The sequence below is a fragment of the Berghia stephanieae genome, chromosome 1 (genome assembly GCF_034508935.2).
Source record: "Berghia stephanieae isolate SIO BIC M18660-M18661 chromosome 1, UCSD_Bste_1.3, whole genome shotgun sequence".
Lineage (NCBI taxonomy): Eukaryota > Metazoa > Mollusca > Gastropoda > Nudibranchia > Aeolidiidae > Berghia > Berghia stephanieae.
In genome coordinates, this window is record NC_088360.1 from 79,939,658 (window position 1) to 79,966,865 (window position 27,208).

At 36.4% G+C, this 27,208-nt stretch overlaps 1 protein-coding gene across 1 annotated transcript in view; it reads right to left on the reverse strand.

Moving 5' to 3' along the window:
* Positions 1 to 26,134, reverse strand: part of LOC144958413 (uncharacterized) — an 84,429-nt gene extending 58,295 nt beyond the window's left edge. Inside the window, exons 1-2 of the mRNA XM_078890434.1 lie at positions 25,995 to 26,134; positions 17,264 to 17,402 (exon numbers count right to left, since the gene is read on the reverse strand). Coding sequence (XP_078746560.1) covers positions 17,264 to 17,402; positions 25,995 to 26,052 — 197 coding nt within the window. The 5' untranslated portion in view covers positions 26,053 to 26,134. The remainder of the gene's footprint in view (positions 1 to 17,263; positions 17,403 to 25,994) is intronic.
* Between the last annotated feature and the right edge of the window lie 1,074 nt (positions 26,135 to 27,208).

Consider the following 27,208-nt stretch of genomic DNA (forward strand, 5'->3'; position numbering starts at 1 on the left):
GAGGGAAAAGATATAAACAGAGAAGAAAGAGTGTCGATAAAATTGAGAGATAAGATATGTATTGAATTTTTTCATATCCGTAGTAAAACAGCAAAATCAAGAGAGTATCTATTAATATATAGAAAGAGCTGTAAACAAGAGATGGCGTCCCTCCAAAGAGAAGAGGAAGAGAGAGAGAAGGAGGGAAGATACAGAGAGAGAGAGAGAGAGAGAAGAACAGAGAGAGAAAGAGAGAAGAGAGAGGAGAGGAGAGAGAGAGAGAGAGAGAGAGGGAGAGGGAGAGAACAGAGAAGAAAGAGTGTGGAAATTGAGAAAGAGATGAATTTGAGACAGTAGAAGACAGAAGAAGCAGAGAGAGGGGTTAGTAATAAGAAAGAGAGTAAAGAGTAGGACCAATTAGATATAAGAATGATGAAGATAACCTATACAGATAGAAGAATGTAAAAGACGTTAATAGTATATAAGAGTATCGGACTGAGATATCTTTGCTGTTCATCTCCTCTTCGAAAGTCAAAGTAATATCTTAATCTCCCCCCCCCCCCCCCCCCCCCCCCCCCCATACAAATGAAATAAAATCTGAAGATTTCCGGGACAGAACAGTTTCAAATTTCTAACGGACCGTCCCATCACGTTATGTAAAATGCGGCTATGTAGTCTAGTGTTATGGCACTCGATTTCGGATAGAAAAGTAATTAGTTCAAGTTCTCCTCTGAGCGGTGCAGAATTTAGTTCTTGAAATAAGGCCTTTACCCTCTTTTTCTCAACGTACTGAGGTGTAAAATGAGCAAATGGCCGTTAACTGTGTTGGTTGTATCGGAAAAAAAGATTGTGATGTCGACTAACATGCGTCATGTATCGTCCTAAATATTAAGTGTTGCTGTTTGTAAAATTTTGAACACGGATAGTGGATAAATTGCGATATAAAAATTCTCGTGTATTTTTCATAATTCAAATACACTAAGCCACATCGCCACCTGGGTGAAGTATTGTGCGATAGCGGTGATGTAGTTTAGAATATAAAACCCTTTACTCACGACCTGTCACCCTAATCAGGTGTACAATAAGTAGCAAGCCGTCTACAACGTTGTCCTTGTCCGAAAATATGGCAATGTCGGATAACAGACGTAATGTCTCATCCTACAGTTTATATGTTACTGTTGGGTTGGGATCACATGTAAAAGTATTTGAACACGTTTACTTTAAAATACGCAATATAAAAGCATGCTCGTGGTTCTAGAACGTTCCAATATGCATCGCCACGGCGTTAATTGGCTGAGCGATAAGTATGTTAAAGAAAGATAGAACGAGTGATAAGAACTCATGTATTTTTTATTGTTTTTAGCCAGCCTGTTTATGGTTAGTAGTTCTCACTAAACAAAACATTTTCACATTGCTTTTGGCAATGGTTACTTATTTCCGGCTGGTAGAATGTTGTGGGCTTTGTTGTCAAAGCGTACAACGTCAACAGTTGAGACTACAATTCACCCCTCAAAGTGTGAATTGTATTGATCTCAAGGATAGCCGAATGTAACCCCTCCACCATCCCTATGCAATAGAAATTTATATCACATGTTGTATCGCCAAAACAGTTTACTGGCAATAAATTGAATATTACCATCTGAGATATAATATATGCAGTATACTGAGTGATAAACAACACGAAAATGCCATTTTTAGATCTATAAAATGGAAACCATATAGATCATGAATAATGAAGACTTATTTAAATGAAAGATGTCTAAACAAAAACAGATGAATTATACTAAGGGCTGCAACTCTGTTATATTGATATGACGGGAAGGAGAATAACCGAGAAAAAGCAAGGATAATGTTTTCAATGTGCGTGTATGTGTGTGTGTGTTTGTGTGTGTGTGTGTGTGCGAGTGCAATCTAAAGAGCAACACACAGAGAGAGAGAGAGAGAGAGAGAGAGAGAGAGAGGAGGGGGGGGGGGGGGGGGGAAAGAGAGAGAAACAGAGAAGAAAGAGTGTCGGGAAATTTGAGAGATAAGATATGTATTGATTTTTTTAATGACCGTAGTAGAACAGCAAAATCAAGAGAGTATCTATACATATATAGAAAGAGATTTAAAGAAGAGATGGCGCTTAATAGTATATAAGAGATAAATAGAGACTGAAGACTAAATCTTTGGTTGGTGCATCTCCTCTTCGAAAGTCAAAGTAATATCTTAATCCTCCCCCCCCCCTATACAAATGAAATAAAATCTGAAGATTTCCAGGACAGAACAGTTCCAAATTGTCACGCACCGTCCCATCACGTTATGTAAAATGCGGCTATGTAGTCTAGTGTTATGGCCCTCGATTTCGGATAGACAAGTAATTAGTTCAAGTCCTCCTCTGAGCGGTGCAGAAATTAGTTCTTGGAATAAGAACTTTATCCTCTTTTTCTCAACGTACTGAGGTGTAACATGAGTAAATGGGCGTTAATTGTGTTGGGTTTATCGGAAAAAAAGATTGTGATGTGGACTAACATGCGTCATGTATCATCCTAAATATTAAGTGTTGCTGTTTGTAAAATTTTGAACACCACGTTGTCCTTGTCGGAAAATATTGTAATATCGGATAACAGACGTAATGTCTCATCCTACAGCTTATATGTTACTGTTGTGTGGGGATCACATGTAAAAGTATTTGAACACGTTTACTTTAAAATACGCAATATAAAAGCTCGCTCGTTGTTCTAGAACGTTCCAATATGCATCGCCACGGCGTTAATTGGCTGAGCGATAAGTATGTTAAAGAAAGATAGAACGAGTGATAAGAACTCATGTCTCTTTTATTGTTTTTAGCCAGCCAATTTATGGGTAATAGTTTTCACTAAATCATATTAACTAGACAGTACACAAAACGGTTTCACATTGGTTTAGGCGTAGGTTACTTATTTCCGGCTGGTAGAATGTTGTGGGCTTTGTTGTCATAGCGCACAACGTCAACAGTGGAGACTACAATTCACCCCCTCGAAGTGTGAGTTGTATTGATATCAAGGATAGCGGAATGTAACCCCACAACCATCCCTATGCAATAGAAATTTATATCACATGTTGTATCGCCAAAACTGTTTACTGGCAATAAATTGAATATTACCATCTGAGATATGATATATGCAGTATACTGAGTGATAAACAACACGAAAATACCATTTTTAGATCTATAAAATGGGAACCATATAGAACAAGAATAATGAAGACTTATTTAAATGAAAGATGTCTAAACAAAAACAGATGAATTATACTAAGGGCTGCAACTCTGTTATATTGATATGACGGGAAGGGGGGATAACCGAGAAAAAATAAGGATTATGTTTTAAATGTGCGTGTATGTGTGTGTGTTTGTGTGTGTGTGTGTGTGCGGGTGCAATCTAAAGAGCGACAGAGAGAGATAGAGAGAGAGAGAGAGAGAGAGAGAGAGGCGGTGGGGGGGGGAAGAGAAACAGAGAAGAAAGAGTGTCGGGAAATTTGAGAGATAAGATATGTATTGAATTTTTTATTGACAGTAGTAAAACAGCAAAATCAAGAGAGTATATATACATATATAGAAAGAGATGTAAAGAAGAGATGGCGCTTAATAGTATATAAGAGATAAATAGAGACTGAAGACTAAATCTTTGGTTGGTCCATCTCCTCTTCGAAAGTCAAAGTAATATCTTAATCCTCCCCCCCCCCCCCCCCCCCCCGCCCCTATACAAATGAAATAAAATCTGAAGATTTCCAGGACAGAACAGTTCCAAATTGTCACGCACCGTCCCATCACGTTATGTAAAATGCGGCTATGTAGTCTAGTGTTATGGCACTCGATTTCGGATAGACAAGTAATTAGTTCAAGTCCTCCTCTGAGCGGTGCAGAAATTAGTTCTTGGAATAAGAACTTTATCCTCTTTTTCTCAACGTATTGAGGTGTAACATGAGTAAATGGGCGTTAACTGTGTTGGGTTTATCGGAAAAAAAGATTGTGATGTCGACTAAAATGCGTCATGTATCTTCCCAAATATTAAGTGTTGTTGTTTTTAAAATTTTGAACACAACGTTGTCCTTGTCGGAAAATATTGTAATATCGTATAACAGACGTAATGTCTCATCCTACAGTTTATATGTTACTGTTGGGTTGGGATCACGTGTAAAGGTATTTGAACACGTTTACTTTAAAATACGCTATATAAAAGCACGCTCGTGGTTCTAGAACGTTCCAATATGCATCGCCACGGCGTTAATTGGCTGAGCGATAAGTATATCAAAGGAAGATAGAACGAGTGATAAGAACTCATGTCTCTTTTATTGTTTTTAGCCAGCCAATTTATGGGTAATAGTTTTCACTAAATCATATTAACTAGACAGTACACAAAACGGTTTCACATTTGTTTAGGCGTAGGTTACTTATTTCCGGCTGGTAGAATGTTGTGGGCTTTGTTGTCAGAGCTCACAACGTCAACAGTGGAGACTATAATTCACCCCTCGAAGTGTGAATTGTATTGATCTCAAGGATAGCCGAATGTAACCCCTCCACCATCCCTATGCAATAGAAATTTATATCACATGTTGTATCGCCAAAACAGTTTACTGGCAATAAATTGAATACTACCATCTGAGAAATGATATATGCAGTATACTGAGTGGTAAACAACACGAAAATACCATTTTTAGATCTATAAAATGGGAACCATATAAACAGGGGCGGTTGGTCACATTGTATTTAAGGCGGCACAAATCCGAATTACAGAATCAAATTTTATTGGTCTAGTTAATTTAACTAAATTTGACCTACTTTGTATGTGTGCGTGTGTGTGTGTGTGTGTGTGTGTGTGTGTGTGTGTGTGTGGGAGGGGGGGTATTGCAATTGTTTGTCTTTATGTGTGCATATGTTTGCATATGTGCGTATATTTGTGTGTGCATGTATGTGTGTGTGTGTGTGTGTGTTAGAATATTAATGAGACATACTCACAAAAGAGCATCAATTACCTTGTACAAAACGTGCCTGTTAACTTTCACCTGTTCATTATAACGACTCACAGACGCAGCATGTCCTGTTTCCAACTGATTATATCTTATATCTACAACGTTGAAAAGTTTATATTTAACAGCATCTGTGACATGGCTATTTGATTCAGAATGTTTCTTCAGTGCCTGAGAGATGTGCGCAATATCACTGAATCCTCCTGTTGTCCGTTATAGCATACATCACCAAAAATCAAGCAATACGGCTTTCACTGGCAGTAAGCCATTCAACATTTTTAAAATAATCATTATTAAATCGGCGCTGTCTCCTCGGTGTGTTAGAAACTAAGTTAAAATTCACTGGTTTGTGTGGACCTAAATCTTTCACCACTATTTTCTCTTGAGGGGATAAGTGTCGGAATTTTCAATTAAAAAATCAACATGATTCATGATTGGTTACAAATTACAGAAATAACTTTTTAAAATAAAATGATTCAAGAAATCTTTCCAAAGATAAAAACAGGTAGGTTTCATAAACAATGACAACAGCGATAAGACATTTTCTCTGAATACTAACTGTATGACACACAAATTTAGAATAATTGAATTTAATAATCCACATTAAATTCCAAACGCAAAGTACTTGTTAACTTCACACACAATCAGCGACATCTTTATAATTATACTATTATTAGCCAATGCACACAATACAAGTTGAGTAGAGATCGTTGGGAGTGTGCGGGGATGAAGGACTCCGTGGGTTCAGGGATTTTTATTTATAGTACGTCGGGGCTCTTCTCGGTGCATATTTTGTTTACTGTTCTTTTTGATATTTAATAATATATTTAAGCAAAACCAACAATGATAAAATATATATGTATTGCCATTCTCTTCATCAGTAAATCCTAGTGAAGCAAAGCCTCTTCTTTCAGTGATAAAACTGATAGGGTTTTAATTTATCCCAAGTAGGACCTCAGGGCGTGCATCGCTAGATTGGCCGTCTTGGCCCAATTATTTAAGCAGTGAAAGACAATAGTTAGTTGGGGAGGGAGGGTGGAGGGAGATTGGGGAGTGGTAACACTAACTTTCTTCAAGGTACAACAGAGTATAGGATAAGGACAGGACGGCCAAACGAAGACTGGCTCATATAAACAACAAAAAACTTCCCCGCCACACCACACCCTCCGCTCATTGTCACCCCGCGCAGGCAACGGGGGAAAGATGAAACGTGCCGATTTGACGCCACCTTCGCTGAGCTACGCACGAGTCATCAAATATTATATTCAAAACAAAAAGCAGTATGTGCTAAATTTTTAATTTTATCAAAATTTTAAAATTGAAGTTTTTTGTTTGGTTGACATGCTAATCTACGGAAAATATAGGGCGGCACAAAACAACTTCGCTCTATTGACCGACCGCCAGTCCATATAAATCAAGAATAATGAAGACATATTTAAATGAAAGATGTCTAAACAAAAACAGATGAATTATACTAAGGGCTGCAACTCTGTTATATTGATATGAAGGGAAGGAGAATAACCGAGAAAAATTAAGGATTATGTTTTCAATGTGCGTGTATGTGTGTGTGTGTTTGTGTGTGTGTGTGCGAGTGCAATCTAAAGAGCGACACACACACAGAGAGAGAGAGAGAGAGAGAGAGAGAGAGAGAGAGAGAGAGAGACAGAGGAGGTGGGGGGAGGGGAAGAGAGAGAAACAGAGAAGAAAGAGTGTCGGGAAATTTGAGAGATAAGATATGTATTGAATTTTTTAATGACAGTAGTAAAACAGCAAAATCAAGAGAGTATCTATACATATATAGAAAAAGATGTAAAGAAGAGATGGCGCTTAATAGTATATAAGAGATAAATAGAGACTGAAGACTAAATCTTTGGTTGGTCCATCTCCTCTTCGAAAGTCAAAGTAATATCTTAATCCTCCCCCCCCCCCCCCTATACAAATGAAATAAAATCTGAAGATTTCCAGGACAGAACAGTTCCAAATTGTCACGCACCGTCCCATCACGTTATGTAAAATGCGGCTATGTAGTCTAGTGTTATGGCACTCGATTTCGGATAGACAAGTAATTAGTTCAAGTCCTCCTCTGAGCGGTGCAGAAATTAGTTCTTGGAATAAGAACTTTGTCCTCTTTTTCTCAACGTACTGAGGTGTAACATGAGTAAATGGGCGTTAACTGTGTTGGGTTTATCGGAAAAAAAGATTGTGATGTCGACTAAAATGCGTCATGTATCGTCCTAAATATTAAGTATTGCTGTTTGTAAAATTTTGAACACAACGTTGTCCTTGTCGGAAAATATTGTAATATCGGATAACAGACGTAATGTCTCATCCTACAGTTTATATGTTACTGTTGGGTTGGGATCACGTGTAAAGGTATTTGAACACGTTTACTTTAAAATACGCTATATAAAAGCACGCTCGTGGTTCTAGAACGTTCCAATATGCATCGCCACGGCGTTAATTGGCTGAGCGATAAGTATATCAAAGAAAGATAGAACGAGTGATAAGAACTCATGTCTCTTTTATTGTTTTTAGCCAGCCAATTTATGGGTAATAGTTTTCACTAAATCATATTAACTAGACAGTACACAAAACGGTTTCGGCGTAGGTTACTTATTTCCGGCTGGTAGAATGTTGTGGGCTTTGTTGTCAGAGCGCAGAACGTCAACAGTGGAGTCTACAATTCACCCCTCGAAGTGTGAATTGTATTGATCTCAAGGATAGCCGAATGTAACCCCTCCACCATCCCTATGCAATAGAAATTTATATCACATGTTGTATCGCCAAAACAGTTTACTGGCAATAAATTGAATATTACCATCTGAGATATGATATATGCAGTATACTGAGTGATAAACAACACGAAAATACCATTTTTAGATCTATAAAATGGGAACCATATAGAACAAGAATAATGAAGACTTATTTAAATGAAAGATGTCTAAACAAAAACAGATGAATTATACTAAGAGCTGCAACTCTGTTATATTGATATGACGGGAAGGGGGATAACCGAAAAAAATTAAGGATTATGTTTTCAATGTGCGTGTATGTGTGTGTGTGTGTGTGCGGGTGCAATCTAAAGAGCGACAGAGAGAGAGAGAGAGAGAGAGAGAGAGAGAGAGAGAGAGAGAGAGAGAGAGAGAGAGGCGGTGGGGGGGGGGGGGGGAAGAGAAAACAGAGAAGAAAGAGTGTCGGGAAATTTGAGAGATAAGATATGTATTGAATTTTTTATTGACAGTAGTAAAACAGCAAAATCAAGAGAGTATCTATACATATACAGAAAGAGATGTAAAGAAGAGATGGCGCTTAATAGTATATAAGAGATAAATAGAGACTGAAGACTAAATCTTTGGTTGGTGCATCTCCTCTTCGAAAGTCAATGTAATATCTTAATCCTTCCCCCCCCCCCCCCCCCCCCCATACAAATGAAATAAAATCTGAAGATTTCCAGGACAGAACAGTTCCAAATTTGTCACGCACCGTCCTTTCCCGTTATGTAAAATGCGGCTATGTAGTCTAGTGTTATGGCACTCGATTTCGGATAGACAAGTAATTAGTTCAAGTCCTCCTCTGAGCGGTGCAGAAATTAGTTCTTGGAATAAGAACTTTATCCTCTTTCTCTCAACGTACTGAGGTGTAACATGAGTAAATGGGCGTTAACTGTGTTGGGTTTATCGGAAAAAAAGATTGTGATGTCGAGTAAAATGCGTCATGTATCGTCCTAAATATTAAGTGTTGTTGTTTGTAAAATTTTGAACACAACGTTGTCCTTGTCGGAAAATATTGTAATATCGGTAACAGACGTAACGTCTCATCCTACAGTTTATATGTTACTGTTGGGTGGGGATCACATGTAAAAGTATTTGAACACGTTTACTTAAAAATACGCAATATAAAAGCTCGCTCGTGGTTCTAGAACGTTCCAATATGCATCGCCACGGCGTTAATTGGCTGAGCGATAAGTATGTTAGAAAAAGGTAGAACGAGTGATAAGAACTCATGTCTCTTTTATTGTTTTTAGCCAGCCAATTTATGGGTAATAGTTCTCACTAAATCATATTAACTAGACAGTACACAAAACGGTTTCGGCGTAGGTTACTTATTTCCGGCTGGTAGAATGTTGTGGGCTTTGTTGTCAAAGCGCACAACGTCAACAGTGGAAACTACAATTCACACTTCGAATTGTGAATTGTATTGATCTCAAGGATAGCCGAATGTAACCCCTCCACCATTCCTATGCAAGAGAGTATCTATACATATACAGAAAGAGATGTAAAGAAGAGATGGCGCTTAATAGTATATAAGAGATAAATAGAGACTGAAGACTAAATCTTTGGTTGGTGCATCTCCTCTTCGAAAGTCAAAGTAATATCTTAATCCTCCCCCCCCCCCACCCCTATACAAATGAAATAAAATCCGAAGATTTCCAGGACAGAACAGTTCCAAATTTGTCACGCACCGTCCCATCCAGTTATGTAAAATGCGGCTATGTATAGCCATAGTGTTATGGAACTCGATTTCGGATAGACAAGTAATTATTTCAAGTCCTCCTCTGAGCGGTGCAGAAATTAGTTCTTGGAATAAGACCTTTATCCTCTTTTTCTCAACGTACTGAGGTGTAACATGAGAAAATGGGCGTTAACTGTGTTGGGTTTATCGGAAAATAAAGATTGTGATGTCGAATAACATGCTTCATGTATCGTCCTAAATATTAAGTGTTGTTGTTTGTAAAATTTTGAACACAACGTTGTCCTTGTCGGAAAATATTGGAATATCGGATAACAGAATTAATGTCTCATCCTCCAGCTTATATGTTACTGTTGGGTTGGGATCACGTGTAAAGGTATTTGAACACATTTACTTTAAAATGCGCTCTATAAAAGCACGCTCGTGGTTCTAGAACGTTCCAATATGCATCGCCACGGCGTTAATTGGCTGAGCGATAAGTATGTTAAAGAAAGATAGAACGAATGATAAGCACTCATGTCTCTTTTATTGTTTTTAGCCAGCCAATTTATTGGTAATAGTTCTCACTAAATCATATTAACTAGACAGTACACAAAACGGTTTCACATTTGTTTAGGCGTAGGTTACTTATTTCCGGCTGGTAGAATGTTGTGGGCTTTGTTGTAACAAAAACAGATGAATTATACTAAGGGCTGCAACTCTGTTATATTGATATGACGGGAAGGAGAATAACCGAGAAAAAGCAAGGATAATGTTTTCAATGTGCGTGTATGTTGTGTTGTGTGTTGTGTGTGTGTGTGTGTGTGTGCGAGTGCAATCTAAAGAGCAACACACAGAGAGAGAGAGAGAGAGAGGAGAGAGAGAGAGAGAGAGGAGGAGTGGGGGGGGGAAGAGAGGAGAAACAGAGAAGAAAGAGTGTCGGGAAATTTGAGAGATAAGATATGTATTGATTTTTTTATGACCGTAGTAGAACAGCAAAAGCAAGAGAGTATCTATACATATATAGAAAGAGATTTAAAGAAGAGATGGCGCTTAATAGTATATAAGAGATAAATAGAGACTGAAGACTAAATCTTTGGTTGGTGCATCTCCTCTTCGAAAGTCAAAGTAATATCTTAATCCCCCCCCCCCCCCTATACAAATGAAATAAAATCTGAAGATTTCCAGGACAGAACAGTTCCAAATTGTCACGCACCGTCCCATCACGTTATGTAAAATGCTGCTATGTAGTCTAGTGTTATGGCACTCGATTTCGGATAGACAAGTAATTAGTTCAAGTCCTCCTCTGAGCGGTGCAGAAATTAGTTCTTGGAATAAGAACTTTATCCTCTTTTTCTCAACGTACTGAGGTGTAACATGAGTAAATGGGCGTTAACTGTGTTGGGTTTATCGGAAAAAAAGATTGTGATGTGGACTAACATGCGTCATGTATCATCCTAAATATTAAGTGTTGCTGTTTGTAAAATTTTGAACACCACGTTGTCCTTGTCGGAAAATATTGTAATATCGGATAACAGACGTAATGTCTCATCCTACAGTTTATATGTTACTGTTGTGTGGGGATCACATGTAAAAGTATTTGAACACGTTTACTTTAAAATACGCAATATAAAAGCTCGCTCGTGGTTCTAGAACGTTCCAATATGCATCGCCACGGCGTTAATTGGCTGAGCGATAAGTATGTTAAAGAAAGATAGAACGAGTGATAAGAACTCATGTCTCTTTTATTGTTTTTAGCCAGCCAATTTATGGGTAATAGTTCTCACTAAATCATATTAACTAGACAGTACACAAAACGGTTTCACATTGGTTTAGGCGTAGGTTACTTATTTCCGGCTGGTAGAATGTTGTGGGCTTTGTTGTCAAAGCGCGCAACGTCAACAGTGGAGACTACAATTCACCCCTCGAAGTGTGAATTGTATTGATCTCAAGGATAGCCGAATGTAAGCCCTCCACCATCCCTATGCAATAGAAATTTATACCACATGTTGTATCGCCAAAACAGTTTACTGGCAATAATTTGAATATTACCATCTGAGATATGATATATGCAGTATACTGAGTGATGAACAACACAAAAATACCATTTTTAGATCTATAAAATGGGAACCATATAGAACAAGAATACTGAAGACTTATTTAAATGAAAGATGTCTAAACAAAAACAGATGAATTATACTAAGGGCTGCAACTCTGTTATATTGATATGACGGGAAGGGGAATAACCGAGAAAAATCAAGGATTATGTTTTCAATGTGCGTGTATGTGTGTGTGTTTGTGTGTGTGTGTGCGAGTGCAATCTAAAGAGCGCCACACACACACACACACACACACACACAGAGAGAGAGAGAGGCGGTGGGGGGGGGGGGGGAAGAGAGAGAAACAGAGAAGAAAGAGTGTCGGGAAATTTGAGAGATAGATATGTATTGAATTTTTTAATGACAGTAGTAAAACAGCAAAATCAAGAGAGTATATATACATATACAGAATAAGATGTAAAGAAGAATGGCGCTTAATAGTATATAAGAGATAAATAGAGACTGAAGACTAAATCTTTGGTTGTTGCATCTCCTCTTCGAAAGTCAAAGTAATATCTTAATCCCCCCCCCCCCTATCCAAATGACATAAAATCTGAAGATTTCCAGGACAGAACAGTTCCAAATTTCTCAAGTTATGTAAAATGTGGCTATGTAGTCTAGTGTTATGGCACTCGATTTCGGATAGACAAGTAATTAGTTCAAGTCCTCCTCTGAGCGGTGCAGAAATTAGTTCTTGGAATACGACCTTTATCCTCTTTTTCTCAACGTACTGAGGTGTTGCTGTTTGTAAAATTTTGAACACAACGTTGTCCTTGTCGGAAAATATTGTAATATCGGATAACAGACGTAATGCCTCATCCTACAGTTTATATGTTACTGTTGGGTTGGGATCACGTGTAAAGGTATTTGAACACGTTTACTTTAAAATACGCTATATAAAAGCACGCTCGTGGTTCAAGAACGTTCCAATATGCATCGCCACGGCGTTAATTGGCTGAGTGATAAGTATGTTAAAGAAAGATAGAACGAGTGATAAGAACTCATGTTTCTTTTATTGTTTTTAGCCAGCCAATTTATGGGTAATAGTTCTCACTAAGTAATATTAACTAGACAGTGCACAAAACGGTTTCACATTGGTTTAGGCGTAGGTTACTTATTTCCGGCTGGTAGAATGTTGTGGGCTTTGTTGTCAAAGGGAGGAGGAGAGAGAGAGAGAGAGAGAGAGAGAGAGAGAGAGAGAGAGGGAGAGAGATAAAAGAGAGAAAGAGTGTCGATAAAATTGAGAGAAGATAGTATTGAATTTTTTCGTATCGTAGTAAAAGCAAAATAGAGAGATATTAATATAGTATGATTGTAACAATGTCCGTACGAAAACGAAATGAAGAGAGATATAGAAGAAAGAAAGAGTGAGAGAAGAGATGGCGTGTAAGAGAGAGAGAGAGAGAGAAGAGAGAGAGAGAGAGAGAGAGAGAGAGAGAGAGAGAGAGAGAGAGAGAGAGAGAGAGGAGAGAGAAAGAGAGAGAGAGAGAGAGAGAGAGAGAGAGAGAGAGAGGGGGGGGGTAGAGAAACAGAGAAGAAAGAGTGTCGGGACAATTGAGATAAGATATGTATTGAATTTTTTAATGACAGTAGTAAAACAGCAAAATCAAGAGAGTATCTATACATATATAGAAAGAGATGTAAAGAAAAGACCGCGCTTAATAGTATATAAGAGATAAATCGAGACTGAAGACTAAATCTTTGGCTGTTGCATCTCCTCTTCGAAAGTCAAAGTAATATCTTAATCTCCCCGCCCCCCCCCCCATACAAATGAAATAAAATCTGAAGATTTCCGGGACAGAACAGTTTCAAATTTCTAACGGACCGTCCCATCACGTTATGTAAAATGCGGCTATGTAGTCTAGTGTTATGGCACTCGATTTCGGATAGAAAAGTAATTAGTTCAAGTTCTCCTCTGAGCGGTGCAGAATTTAGTTCTTGAAATAAGGCCTTTACCTCTTTTTCTCAACGTACTGAGGTGTAAATGAGCAAATGGCCGTTAACTGTGTTGGTTGTATCGGAAAAAAAGATTGTGATGTCGACTAACATGCGTCATGTATCGTCCTAAATATTAAGTGTTGCTGTTTGTAAAATTTTGAACACGGATAGTGGATAAATTGCGATATAAAAATTCTCGTGTATTTTTCATACTTCAAATACACTAAGCCACATCGCCACCTGGGTGAAGTATTGTGCGATAGCGGTGATGTAGTTTAGAATATAAAACCCTTTACTCACGACTGTCACCCTAATCAGGTGTACAATAAGTAGCAAGCCGTCTACAACGTTGTCCTTGTCCGAAAATATGGCAATGTCGGATAACAGACGTAATGTCTCATCCTACAGTTTATATGTTACTGTTGGGTTGGGATCACATGTAAAAGTATTTGAACACGTTTACTTTAAAATACGCAATATAAAAGCATGCTCGTGGTTCTAGAACGTTCCAATATGCATCGCCACGGCGTTAATTGGCTGAGCGATAAGTATGTTAAAGAAAGATAGAACGAGTGATAAGAACTCATATGTCTTTTTTATTGTTTTTAGCCAGCCTGTTTATGGTTAGTAGTTCTCACTAAACAAAACAGTTTCACATTGCTTTTGGCGTTGGTTACTTATTTCCGGCTGGTAGAATGTTGTGGGCTTTGTTGTCAAAGCGCACAACGTCAACAGTGGAGACTACAATTCACCCCTCGAAGTGTGAATTGTTTTGATCTCAACGATAGCCTAATGTAACCCCTCCACCATCCCTATGCAATAGAAATTTATATCACATGTTGTATCGCCAAAACAGTTTACGAGCCATAACTTGATTATTACCATCTTAGATATGATATATCCAGTATACTGTGTGATAAACAATACGAAGAGACCATTTTTAGATCTATAAAATAGGATCAATATAGAACAAGAATAATGAAGACTTATTTAAATGAAAGATCTCTTTAAAAAAAAAAACAGATCAATAATGCTAAGGGCTGTAACTCTGTTATATTGATATATCGGGAAGGGGAGTAACCGAGAAAAGGCAAGGATTATGTATGTGTTTGTTGTGTGTGTGTGTGTATATGTGTGTGTTTTTTTGTGTTTGTGAGTGCAATGTAAAAAGCGACAGACAGACAGAGAGAGGTGAGAGAGAGGGAGAGAGAGAGAGAGAGAGAGAGAGAGGATAGGGGGGGGGGGAAGGGGGAGAAACAGGGAAGAAAGAGTGTTGGGAAAATAAGAAATGTCTTTAATTTCTAAATATCCGTAGTAAAATTGCAAAAACAAGAGAATATCTATTAATATATAGAAAGAGCTGTAAACAAGAGATGGCGCTTAATAGTACCGTCCCGTCCCAGAGAGAGAGAGAGAGAGAGAGAGAGAGAGAGAGAGAGAGAGAGAGAGAGAGAGGGAGAGTGGAGTGTTTGGAAAATTGAGAGATAAGAAATATGCTTTTTTTTTAAATATCCGTATATCCGTATTAATTCAACAAATACAAAATAAAAGTGTATAGGTAAATAGCTATATAGTAAAGGATGAAAACAAGAGGTGGGGCGTTATATTAAATTAGAGATAAGCATAAACTCAAGACTTAATCTTTGGATTTTGCATTATCCTTGCTTTTCTCGGTTACTCCTCTCCCGCTTCCTATCGATATGGAAGATTTGCAGCCCTTCGTATAATTCATCAGCTTTGGTTTAGACATCTTTCATTTAAATAAGTCTTCATTATTCTTGTTCTATATTAACCCTATTCTCATAAACTATACTGGATGAATCATATTTAAGATGGTAATATTCGATTTTTACGGCCAGTAAAATATTTTGACGATACAACATGTGATATAAATTTTTATTACATAGGGATGATGGTGGGTTTATATTTCGGATATACTTGAGATAAAGATAGTTCACATACGAGGGGTGAATTGTAGTCTCCACTGTTGACGCTGTGCGCTTCGACAACAAAGCCAACAACATTTTACAGGCCGAAATAAGTAATCAACGCCTAAAGCATATGTAACCTTTTTGTGTACTCTCTTGTTAACAAGCCATAAACTGGCTGGCTAAAACAAAAACAGAGACATGAGTGATATCACTCGTTCGGCCTTTCTTAACCATACTTCTCCCCCAGTCAATGGGAATGATCTATATTACATTTCCATGTGCTCGAGGTCATTGGTTACATTGGAATATGTGCTCATGGTGACCCACAAGGTCAAAAGTGTTCACAGTTTTTTTAAATACTTAACATCACGATTGGTCATTTTGTTCAGCTTGACACATGGGTCTGCTTACAAATTTCATAAACAAAACAGCGTGTTTACATTTCTGAAGAAATATCCAATTTTTGGACAGCAACATATCATGTGATTGATGACTTGGTTGGACGAACACATGGATATAGATCGCTCCATTAACGCCGTGGCGGTGCATATTGGAGCATTTTAAGCCTAAAACCACGAGCTTTTATATTGCGCATTTTTCCCGGAACGTGTTCAATTACCTTTACAAGTGAACCCCACCCAACAGTAACACATAAAATGTAGTACGAGACATTACGTCTGTTATCCGATATTACAATATTTCCTGATATGGACAACGCTGTAAATCGATTGGTACTTATTGTACACCTGAGTAGGGTGATATAATGTAAGTAAAGAGTCTGATATTCTAAACTACATCAAAGCAATTGCGCAACTATTTCACACGGTAGGACAATGTTTCTTAGTGTATTTTATGTATGAAAAATACACGAGCATTTTTATATTACAATATCCACTACACGAGTTCAAAAACTTTACAAGGGGTCGCTATCAAACAGCAACACTTAATATGTAGAACGAGATATGAGACTAAACACCAGTAGTGTAATATGACATTTCATTTTCAACAGAGACTACGCTGTTACCAGCCAGTACTCATTTTTCATCTGAATGTAAATACGGATTCTTTCCAAAAGACACAACTTTGCCCCGCCACAGCGGGACTGGAACCATTGGCATATTGGTCACACATCAATAACTCACAAATTACCACCGGATCAGACAGAGATATTTCAGTTTAGGTAGGGAGGAAATATTTATTTCAAGTGTTAGAAACGACATTGATTCTGCTAAAGTAAAAAAAAATAATTAAGCACGATTTCTAACCTAGACGTTAAATCATTTTTAGCGTAAAGTTCACATCCACATTTCATCAAATTGAGCTTGGGCATTTATATCACGTAATAGCCACTAAACGTGCTCGATGCGCTTTACACGGGCTCTCTAGTAAATAGCAACGCTTAACATGTAGGACGAGACACGACGCCTGTATGGCAATATTACATTTTATTTCGGACAGAGGCAACGCTATCAACGGCTAACTATTCAATACCTGATAACGATGAGAGAATGTAAGTAAAAAAACATTTTCTAACGATCCAACTATTCGCCGCTCACAGCGGAACTCGAACATTTGATCTTCCGATCTGAAAGCGAGTGTCATACCACAATACCTCTTTATATATATATATATAAACATTTGAAAGATAATTAAGGTAGTTTGACTTCTACAACGTTGTTGTCGAGCGTTGCTCTCATCGGGAAGTATATATATATATATATATATATATATATATATATATATATATACTCGTATATATATATATATATATATATATATATATATATATTATATATATATATATATATATATATACATACATATTGAAATATAAATATATATTGAAAAATTATGGTGAAAGAAAACACAACCTGTACTTACGTCTTACAAGACAAAGAGGTACCTTCACACCGACAAGAAGAGCAACCACCTCCGGGGTACCATTCGCCAGCCTTAACATTATCAGGACACAGATCCACATGCTTCTCCGTCACCTGATGTAGTGTTCGACCTTTTGCATCTGTGATAATTCAACAGTAGATGCATTTATCGTTTGAACAAACGTGTCGTATATTTAACGGTTTAGAACTAGCATCTCCTTACTTCGTTAGAAATGTAGACTTTGCTATAACATAATTAAGATTTTCCTTTCAACGTTACAACAATAACAAAAAAAAAAAAAATTAAAAAATGAAAATAATGTGTTAGCAACGCCACTACTACATTATCTCATTCGCCTGTAGCGTTTCATTCATCCTGTTTTGTTGATAAAGGGGAAACCCGAAACGTCCATTTTATCTGTTTTCTTAGATTAAATTGAAGCTTACATTCAATTTCACATTGTACATATTTGCTCAGAATGAATAAAACTATTTTAAATGACAAAAAAAACGGACAATTCATATTTTAGTTAATTTTATCTTAAAATCACTTTTGGCAGTAAATTTGAACACCATTTGCTAGGTAGGTAACTATTCTAGAGCTTAATAAGTTGTATAGTTTATAAAATTATATGGGGTGGTTGGTTTTTACAATCACCTTTGATTTAATTCATAATCATTAATTTGATATAAGTTTAGTGCTTTAGGATGTTAATACAATGATGCCGAGTTCCATTTTTTTTACCTTTGTCACTTTGTGTTTGGACACATTGAAATTGACAATAAAGGTGAAAGGAAGAAAGAGGATGATGTAAAGGATGAAGCAGAAATAAGTAGTGATAGTGGAAGAATAAAAAGAGAAAAAGAAAAAGAAGAAGAAGAAGGAGTCGGAGTAGGAGGAGGAATAGGAGAAGGAGGAGGAGGAGGAGGAGGAGGAGGAGGAGGAGGAGGAGGAGGAGGATGAGGAGGAGGAGAAGGAGGAGGAGGAGGAGAAGAAGAAGAAGAAGAAGAAGAAGAAGAAGAAGAAGAAGAAGATGATGATGATGATGATGATGATGATGATGATGATGATGATGATGATGATGATGATGATGTTGAAATTTGCGATAGACAAACATTACCACTCTCTCAATCGGCAGAGGGTGACAATAATACATCTTATGCTAACCACCATTCATAGTTTGATCATAGTCAAAGTTGGGAATTTTGACCATGCTGTACTAAGAAGATAGAGGAGGATAAGAGGGAGGAAGAGGAGAAGGTAGAGGTGAAGAAAAGGAAAAGGGTTAGAAGAGGAAGATGAAGACGTAGAATGATATTTGTCACAGTAAAGGTTGTTCACAATTATCTTATTAAATTTTATTTTATTAAGAACTGAATTCATCTCACTCCAGTTATATTTCAGTAGGCTTAGATAAACTTTACCTTCTAATATTAGATCGTCTTTCCTTTTATAGCCTTCCCTCGAATTAATTTCTAATTAGTGAATACTTTTCGTTCTACATTCTGTCACGTAGCCACTTATTATAAAAGCTGATAGGTCTAACATTCGACACTCACTTTCTCTCCACAATCTATGCCGGACGGCCAGTCGCTCTATTCCTATATATATATACTGGAAGATTTTTATCTTTTGGGACTTTGTAGATATTATATCTACACCATTAAGACGCCGGAGCTTTTAACTTTGATTGTATAATCTTCAAGGATCAAACCAAGCCCGCTGTCAAAGGACTTCACAATAACTTCTTACCAATTGCCTGGAAGTGGAATTTTACGAGTCCAATCCTGTTATCAGAGGAATAGATCATCCAAGCCCATCAACTGCCTGGAAACGTAAACTTATGAACCTGACATATTATCATAAGTTACGTAAAATATTCATATCTCTATTTGTAACTGCCACGATCACTGTTTATCTCTTTTAATTAAATTTCATCATCATTTTTATTTCATTGTAAACAAATCGTTAATTGTTTTTCATTTATAGTAACTAGTAAATTCTGGGGCCTCATTCTACATAGATCTTTATGCATAGTCGAGTAGCTCTTTACTCACTTGAGACCATGACATTTTGGAGGGGACACATATAAAGAATTGAATTTATTTAGTTACTTATATCTATTTCATCTAACTTTAAAGTTTAAATTGTAAAACTCTTAATTGCCCCACTTGATCATATTTTAATTGAACTCCCTATTTACAGGATTAATTTTTTTTTCTTTTTCATTTCTTCATTTAAATGGAATAGCAATTTATCCATTCATTCTTTCATTCAAATTGAATAGCATTTTATTGATTCATTCCTTCATTCATTTATTCATTTATAAATTATTCATTCATTCATTGTTCATTCATTTATTCATTCATTCATTCATTCATTCATCCATTCATTCGTTTATTCACTCATTTATCCAATCATTCATACATTTATTCCTCCCTTCATTCTTTCATTCATACATTATCCATTCATTCATTCATCTATTCACTCAGTTTTTCATTCATTCATTCATTCCTTGTCCACTTTGTTATTATATCACTCATTTCATTTTGTTGTTTGCCTCATTCATGAATTGTTTTCAATATGTTTACATTCCATAACGATTCATTCACCTATCATCCAATCACTCAGTGTTGTGAACACATTTTGTAACTATTGTAAATCTTACGATATTTTATTGTTTTGTATTTCAGACATCACTGTTAAACACTCTTCAATGCCTAATTACAATTGTTGAACAACCATTGAACAAGAGAGAGGTCCCAGCCACGAACTGAGTTGGTAAATATATCCTTCATTATTCTCTTTTACATGAGTTGGGCATCACATAGTAACTATAGACATCGTGATTTGTTTTGCATAGTGATTTGTTTTAAATGCATTTTTGGCATATTACTGTTACCGAAAACCACTTATATATTATGTTCTGAAAAGTGAGTCTTTAAAAACTAAATAATAATAAAAGGAGTCTACTAGCCGTCGTGTTATATTTAGTGATAGATAACTTGGGATTATTTTGGCATCCTATTATTGTTATCACACTCTAGTATATTAGCGTCATTGCGAATAATTGTACACAAACTAACGACGAGTCACACACATTGGTGATACATTTTTCGTAGTAACATAGTTTAGAGTACACGCGATTGACACATTGTTATTGACACAAGTCATAATAACTCCGCATTGTATTGACACATTGCTTTATAAGATATAACGATAAAAGGCATCAAATTCAACATACATAATAAGTTGAAATAAGAGAGAGAGATTTCTAAAAATAGAACAGTTCATTCCAGTAAGTGTAAATAAATAAAACAGTCAGTAACAGTATCCTGTCAATATAATATATATAAAACATCGTAACTAATTTATTGCAACATGGAAGCATATAAAAGATACTTAAGTCTCGCAAAGGACTTAGAAATACCCCAGGAAAGAATATTTTCATGGTGCGAAGAGAAAGTAAAAGAAGAAAAAGAACATGAAGAAAGAATTCGTAGAGAAGAAAATGAAGAAAGAATTCGTAAAGAAGAAAAAGAACATGAAGAAAGAATTCGTAGAGAAGAAAATGAAGAAAGAATTCGTAAAGAAGAAAAAGAACACGAAGAAAGAATTCGTAGAGAAGAAAATGAAGAAAGAATTCGTAGAGAAGAAAATGAAGAAAGAATACGTAGAGAAGAACGAGAAGAAAGAGTCCAAGAAAGGGAACTAAAAAGACAAATAGCTTTAGCAGAAGAAGAAACCAAAAGGACCCAAATGATGCTGGAAATTGAAAAAACAAAAACCGGTCATGAAAGAAAACATAATAATAGTGATGAATTTTTCGTGAAACTTCCACGCATGCCAACATACGATGAACGCTCAGACTGCCTAGAATCCTTCTTACACCGATTCGAAGTTCAGGCTAAAGGTTATCGTTGGCCAGAAAGCAAATGGGCCACAGCCTTGATTAACTGCTTATCTGGAGAACCGCTAAAAGTTTTCTATACCTTAACAACTGAAGATGCAGATGACTATGGAAAAATTAAAGACGCTCTACTAAAAAGATTTAGATTAACGGAAGATGGTTACCAGGAAAGGTTTCACACTGCAAAACCGGAAAGTGGAGAAGACTTTAATACATTCGTGAACCGAATTACTCAATTTCTAAATCGGTGGCTTGAGTTGGCAAACGTAAAACAAGACGACTTTGCAGGCCTCTACTATCTCACGCTGAAGAATCGAATCTATCAAGCTTGCAACCCAGATTTAGTCGCATTCTTTAAAGAGAGAAAGCCAGAAAACTTGGACAAATTAAAAATCTACGCAGAAAACTTTAACAGCGCACATCCATTGACACCCCTTAGCAGAACATTGAAGGAACCATACTACGCTGCCGCTGCTCAGAGTCCAGGTACACCTAAAGTTCAGTACTCAAATAGAACGAGCCGATCAATCACTCGGAACACGCAAGTGAAACAAGATGATCATAGTAACAAACCATGGAACAAACAGTTCAATAGAGACCATAGCCGACCCTATCAAAACAAAACAAGAAATAGCACTGACAATAATACTGAGTATAAGAAAACCAACAAACCTATAATTAAATGTCAATATTGTGGAATGAAAGGCCACACAGCAGACAAATGTTACAAAATCGTGGGATATCCAAAAGAAACTGCAAATGCATCACTCCAAACAAGTGTAAACAATCAGACACGAGTAATGTCAGGAGAAAATATAAATGTGTATTGCGTGAAAGGTATGTCACTTTTAACACAAACTCACAAATCAGGATCGCTATTTTTTTGTGAAGGCAAAGCTAATGGAACTGATTGCAAAATATTGAGAGACACAGGATGCAGTACAGTAGGAATAAAAGCATCTTTGATCAATGACGAAGACAAAACTGGAAAAACGGTACAATGCATCACATTCAGTGGCACAGTCGAAACCTTTGAAACAGCTAATGTGTACATAGAAACCCCATACTATACAGGAATAGTGGAATGCTGTATACTTCCCAACCCCGTCGCTGATGTTATTGTTGGCAATATAAAAGGTCTTAAAGACAACCCAACAGATGTAAAAGAATGGTCATTAACCCAAGAAACAGCTTGTCTAGCAGAAACAAGAAAGATGACTAAGACAACAGAGAAGCCAATGACTATTTCTCTTGAACCACAACAATTTGACAGGAACACGTTCATTGAAGAACAGAAAAAGGACCCGACTTTAACTTCATATTTCAATATCGCAAACAAAGGGACGAAATCAAAAGTTGAATACATCATTGAAAAAGATATTCTGTTCAGGTTACATAGGAAAAGAAACAAAATAGCTAAACAACTGGTCACGCCGAGTATTTACAGAAACAAAATCCTTGGAATAGCGCACGATTCAATAACTTCTGGACATCTTGGGAGCTCTTCCACATTGAAGAGAATATCCGAGAATTTTACATGGCCTGGAATTACTAAAGACGTCCGAGAATATGTGAAATCTTGTGACACATGCCAAAGAAGAGTCGCAAAAGGCAGAATACCGAGATTGCCATTAGAGACAACCCCAGTTATTGAAAAAGTTTTTCAAAAAGTTGCAATTGACATTATAGGCCCTTTAACAAAATCAGATAGAAACCATACACACATACTAACACTAGTCGATTACGCAACCAGGTGGCCAGAAGCGATAGCATTGAAATCAACTACATCGGATCACATAGCTGAAGCATTGATGACAATTTTTACTAGAATAGGCATACCAAATGAGATACTGTCGGACAATGGACCCAATTTACATCACATATGATGCATGAAACCATGAAACTCATGGGAATCCAACACTCATTCACAACCCCCTACCACCCCCAAGCAAATGGTCTTTGTGAAAGATTTAATGGGACTCTAAAGAATATGTTAAGAAAAGTGTCAGCAGAAAAACCAGATGATTGGGATAGATACTTACCAGCAATCCTATTTGCATATAGAGAAATACCCCAAGAATCTACAGGCTACTCCCCATTTGAGTTGATGTATGGACGATCACCTCGCGGCCCGATCAATATAGTAGCCGACATTTGTAAAGGGAATGAGGAGGACAATAACGAAATTATGTTTGCTTACGAATATGTAAGAAACCTGAAAGACAGAATAGAGGACACGTGTAAGCTAGCACAGGAATCCGTCACTAAAAAAGCAGAGAAATACAAGGAATACTCCGATCGAAAAAGCAAGTCAAGAAAATTTGAGATTGGTGACAAAGTACTAATACTCTTACCCGATGACTCGAGTAAACTTTTAGCTACATGGAAAGGACCATTCAAGGTATTAGCAGTACGATCTGGTGTTAATTACGAGATTCAAATTAACAACACAACAAAGACATTCCATGCAAATATGCTAAAAAGATATTTTGATAGAGACACAGTGTCGCAACCTATGTTTACTAATATCGAAGCTTCAAATGCAGGATTGACCATACCGTTGGTCATGGGACACAGACACCCGAGACAGAAAATCAAACAAAAACCGCACAATTGCAACCACCTAAGACAAAAAAAGAAGTACGCAAAGTACTTGGGCTCCTAAATTTTTACAGGAAATACATTTACAACTTCGCGCACATCGCGACACCGCTAACAAATCTGACAAAGAATGGGTCACCGAACAAAATTGTTTGGACAGAAGCGTGTCAGAATAGCTTTAACCAATTAAAGGCATTAATCTGTTCAGAACCAATTCTTAAATTACCCGACATATCAAAAGAATTTGTTGTAAGAACTGACGCGTCTGATAAGGGCATCGCAGGTGTACTATTACAGGAGCATGAGGGAACTCTAATGCCTTGCTTATATGCAAGCAGAAAATTATTGGACAGAGAATCACGATACTCTGTAATAGAGCGTGAAGGACTGGCCATCGTCTTTGCTTTAAAGACATTCAGCAGATATCTACTGCTAAAAGAGTTTGTGGTCGAAACGGACAATAAACCACTCACGTACATAAGAAATAACAAAATGAATAATAGTAGAGTACTAAGGTGGAGTCTATTTTTGCAAAATTACACTTTCAGTATCTCTCACATACCAGGCTGTGAAAATATTCACGCCGACCTACTTTCTCGATTAGTATAAACACGTGAGAAGGGTATAACTTAACCTCCCATGCATACTGTTAGTTACCTCGCAAACTATGCCAAATCAGAACACACAATTTCGATAATTTTATTTGTAAACATGATGACCCAACTTAATGTAACATTGAGTATTGTTTGGATATATATACCATACCCATTCATGATTTGGGAAATCTTCTCTTTATCTATTATTGTTATGAATTTTCACTCATTTATGATTAATAATTGAAATGTCAATATTCCATTTACATTTTCATTCATTTCATTCAGAAAATTACCTTCATATCATCGACTTAAATCATGCTTCATTGCCATCACTATTGTTTATCACAATGATTTGTAATCACATTGCCATCATGTTGTTCATCACAATGATTTGTAATCACAATCTTTCATTGTTATTGTCACCCATTCATATACCTACGTTAATATAAACATTTCCATGTCTAGTTAATAAATAATTTAATTGTAGCACAAATCATAACAATGGATTAATGCTAGAGTATCATGATAGTAAATTTACTTCCGTTTGTAAAATCTATCTTTCCCATAATGGTTAAAGAGTATATTTTAAACGTGGGTGGGGGGTGTCACAGTAAAGGTTGTTCACAATTATCTTATTAAATTTTATTTTATTAAGAACTGAATTCATCTCACTCCAGTTATATTTCAGTAGGCTTAGATAAACTTTACCTTCTAATATTAGATCGTCTTTCCTTTTATAGCCTTCCCTCGAATTAATTTCTAATTAGTGAATACTTTTCGTTCTACATTCTGTCACGTAGCCACTTATTATAAAAGCTGATAGGTCTAACATTCGACACTCACTTTCTCTCCACAATCTATGCCGGACGGCCAGTCGCTCTATTCCTATATATATATACTGGAAGATTTTTATCTTTTGGGACTTTGTAGATATTATATCTACACCATTAAGACGCCGGAGCTTTTAACTTTGATTGTATAATCTTCAAGGATCAAACCCAAGCCCGCTGTCAAAGGACTTCACAATAACTTCTTACCAATTGCCTGGAAGTGGAATTTTACGAGTCCAATCCTGTTATCAGAGGAATAGATCATCCAAGCCCATCAACTGCCTGGAAACGTAAACTTATGAACCTGACATATTATCATAAGTTACGTAAAATATTCATATCTCTATTTGTAACTGCCACGATCACTGTTTATCTCTTTTAATTAAATTTCATCATCATTTTTATTTCATTGTAAACAAATCGTTAATTGTTTTTCATTTATAGTAACTAGTAAATTCTGGGGCCTCATTCTACATAGATCTTTATGCATAGTCGAGTAGCTCTTTACTCACTTGAGACCATGACAATATTGATGATGGGGGTGTTGATGATGATGATGATGATGATGATGATGATGATGATGATGATGATGATGATGATGATGATGATGATGATGACGGTGATGATGATGATGATGAGAACGAAAAAGGAGAAATATATTAAAAATAAAGAGTGAAATTTGAAGAGGAGGAAAAAATGAATCATTTATGTTTAATTGCTAATGAAAACATTAATAAGTAAAATCTGATAAGGAAAATGGTTATTCAATTTTCTTATGTCTACAATAAAATAACCTGTATCATGACATCCAACAAATGACAGAAAACAGAGAGCAAGCAACACAATTGACATCTTCAAGACGACACAAAATGAGACATTAACAGCCTGCTATTTTCATGAAAATATCATAGCATGATCTGAAAGCAGATTGGTGCAAAATTATTTCGGTTTTAATGATAGCTTAAAAAGAAGAGTAAATAAATTTTCAAAATTAAGGATTTGCAATCCTTAATTATTCTTAAATTTATTTATCTTTCGTCTCATGCATGCTAAACTATGAATATATTATGATTTATACATTTTTATTGAATTTTAATCCCATAGCATTAGCATTGCTTGCTCTCGATGTGATGGAGTATGAACTGCAGAACTCCTTTCAAATGAAGCTTCCATTGTAAACATATTTACGTATTAAGGTGTTTTTCAAAGTTTTCATCGTTGGTATCATTTCATCTTCAAGACGACACAAAATTAGACATTAAGGGGGCAGCGTAGCTCAGCGGTACGGTCTTTGCCTCGTACCCAAAAGGTACCGTTCGATTACCCGCCGCTCTGTGTGGCCTTAATCAAGTCACCTGGCGCTGCACTGCGGCTGACGCCTGGGTCTTCCCTTGGAATAGACCCTAGAGCCAAATTTTCCCTTTGGGATGTATAAAAGGAATATTTTTTAAAAATGAATCTATATAATTCATCTATTGAATATTGATGAATTTGTTAACATTTCCATTGGAAATACCGAGCAATATATAATAATTACAATATTATATATATATATATATATATATATATATATATATATATATATATATATATAGATAGATATATATACAGTCTTTTCCAAAAGTAAGTTCCGCAAGGAGAATTCAAATTTAAGTACATGACATGTAATCAATTTACCACGATCTATATTACAATAATGGTTTTAAAAATTCCTTTACAAACAATGAACATAATTACAATAACAGAAAAGAAAAGAAAAACAATAATATGGCACCTTTTAAAAACGGGCTTAATTTTTTGGGGCATAATCGCAAAATGTTTGTTTGGAATTTTGTGTATCCACTCTTGGCTTTCTTCAGTATCTGTATACTTTCGCCGTGGAATCAGTCATGTTGGACTCGTAATCTGCGCTCATTTCATTCCACAGGTCTGTTTATAGATAGAATGAAGATGCCGTCACTCTGGTCTTTGTTATTGATTTTTGCCATCCGCGTTTATGAGTTATTCT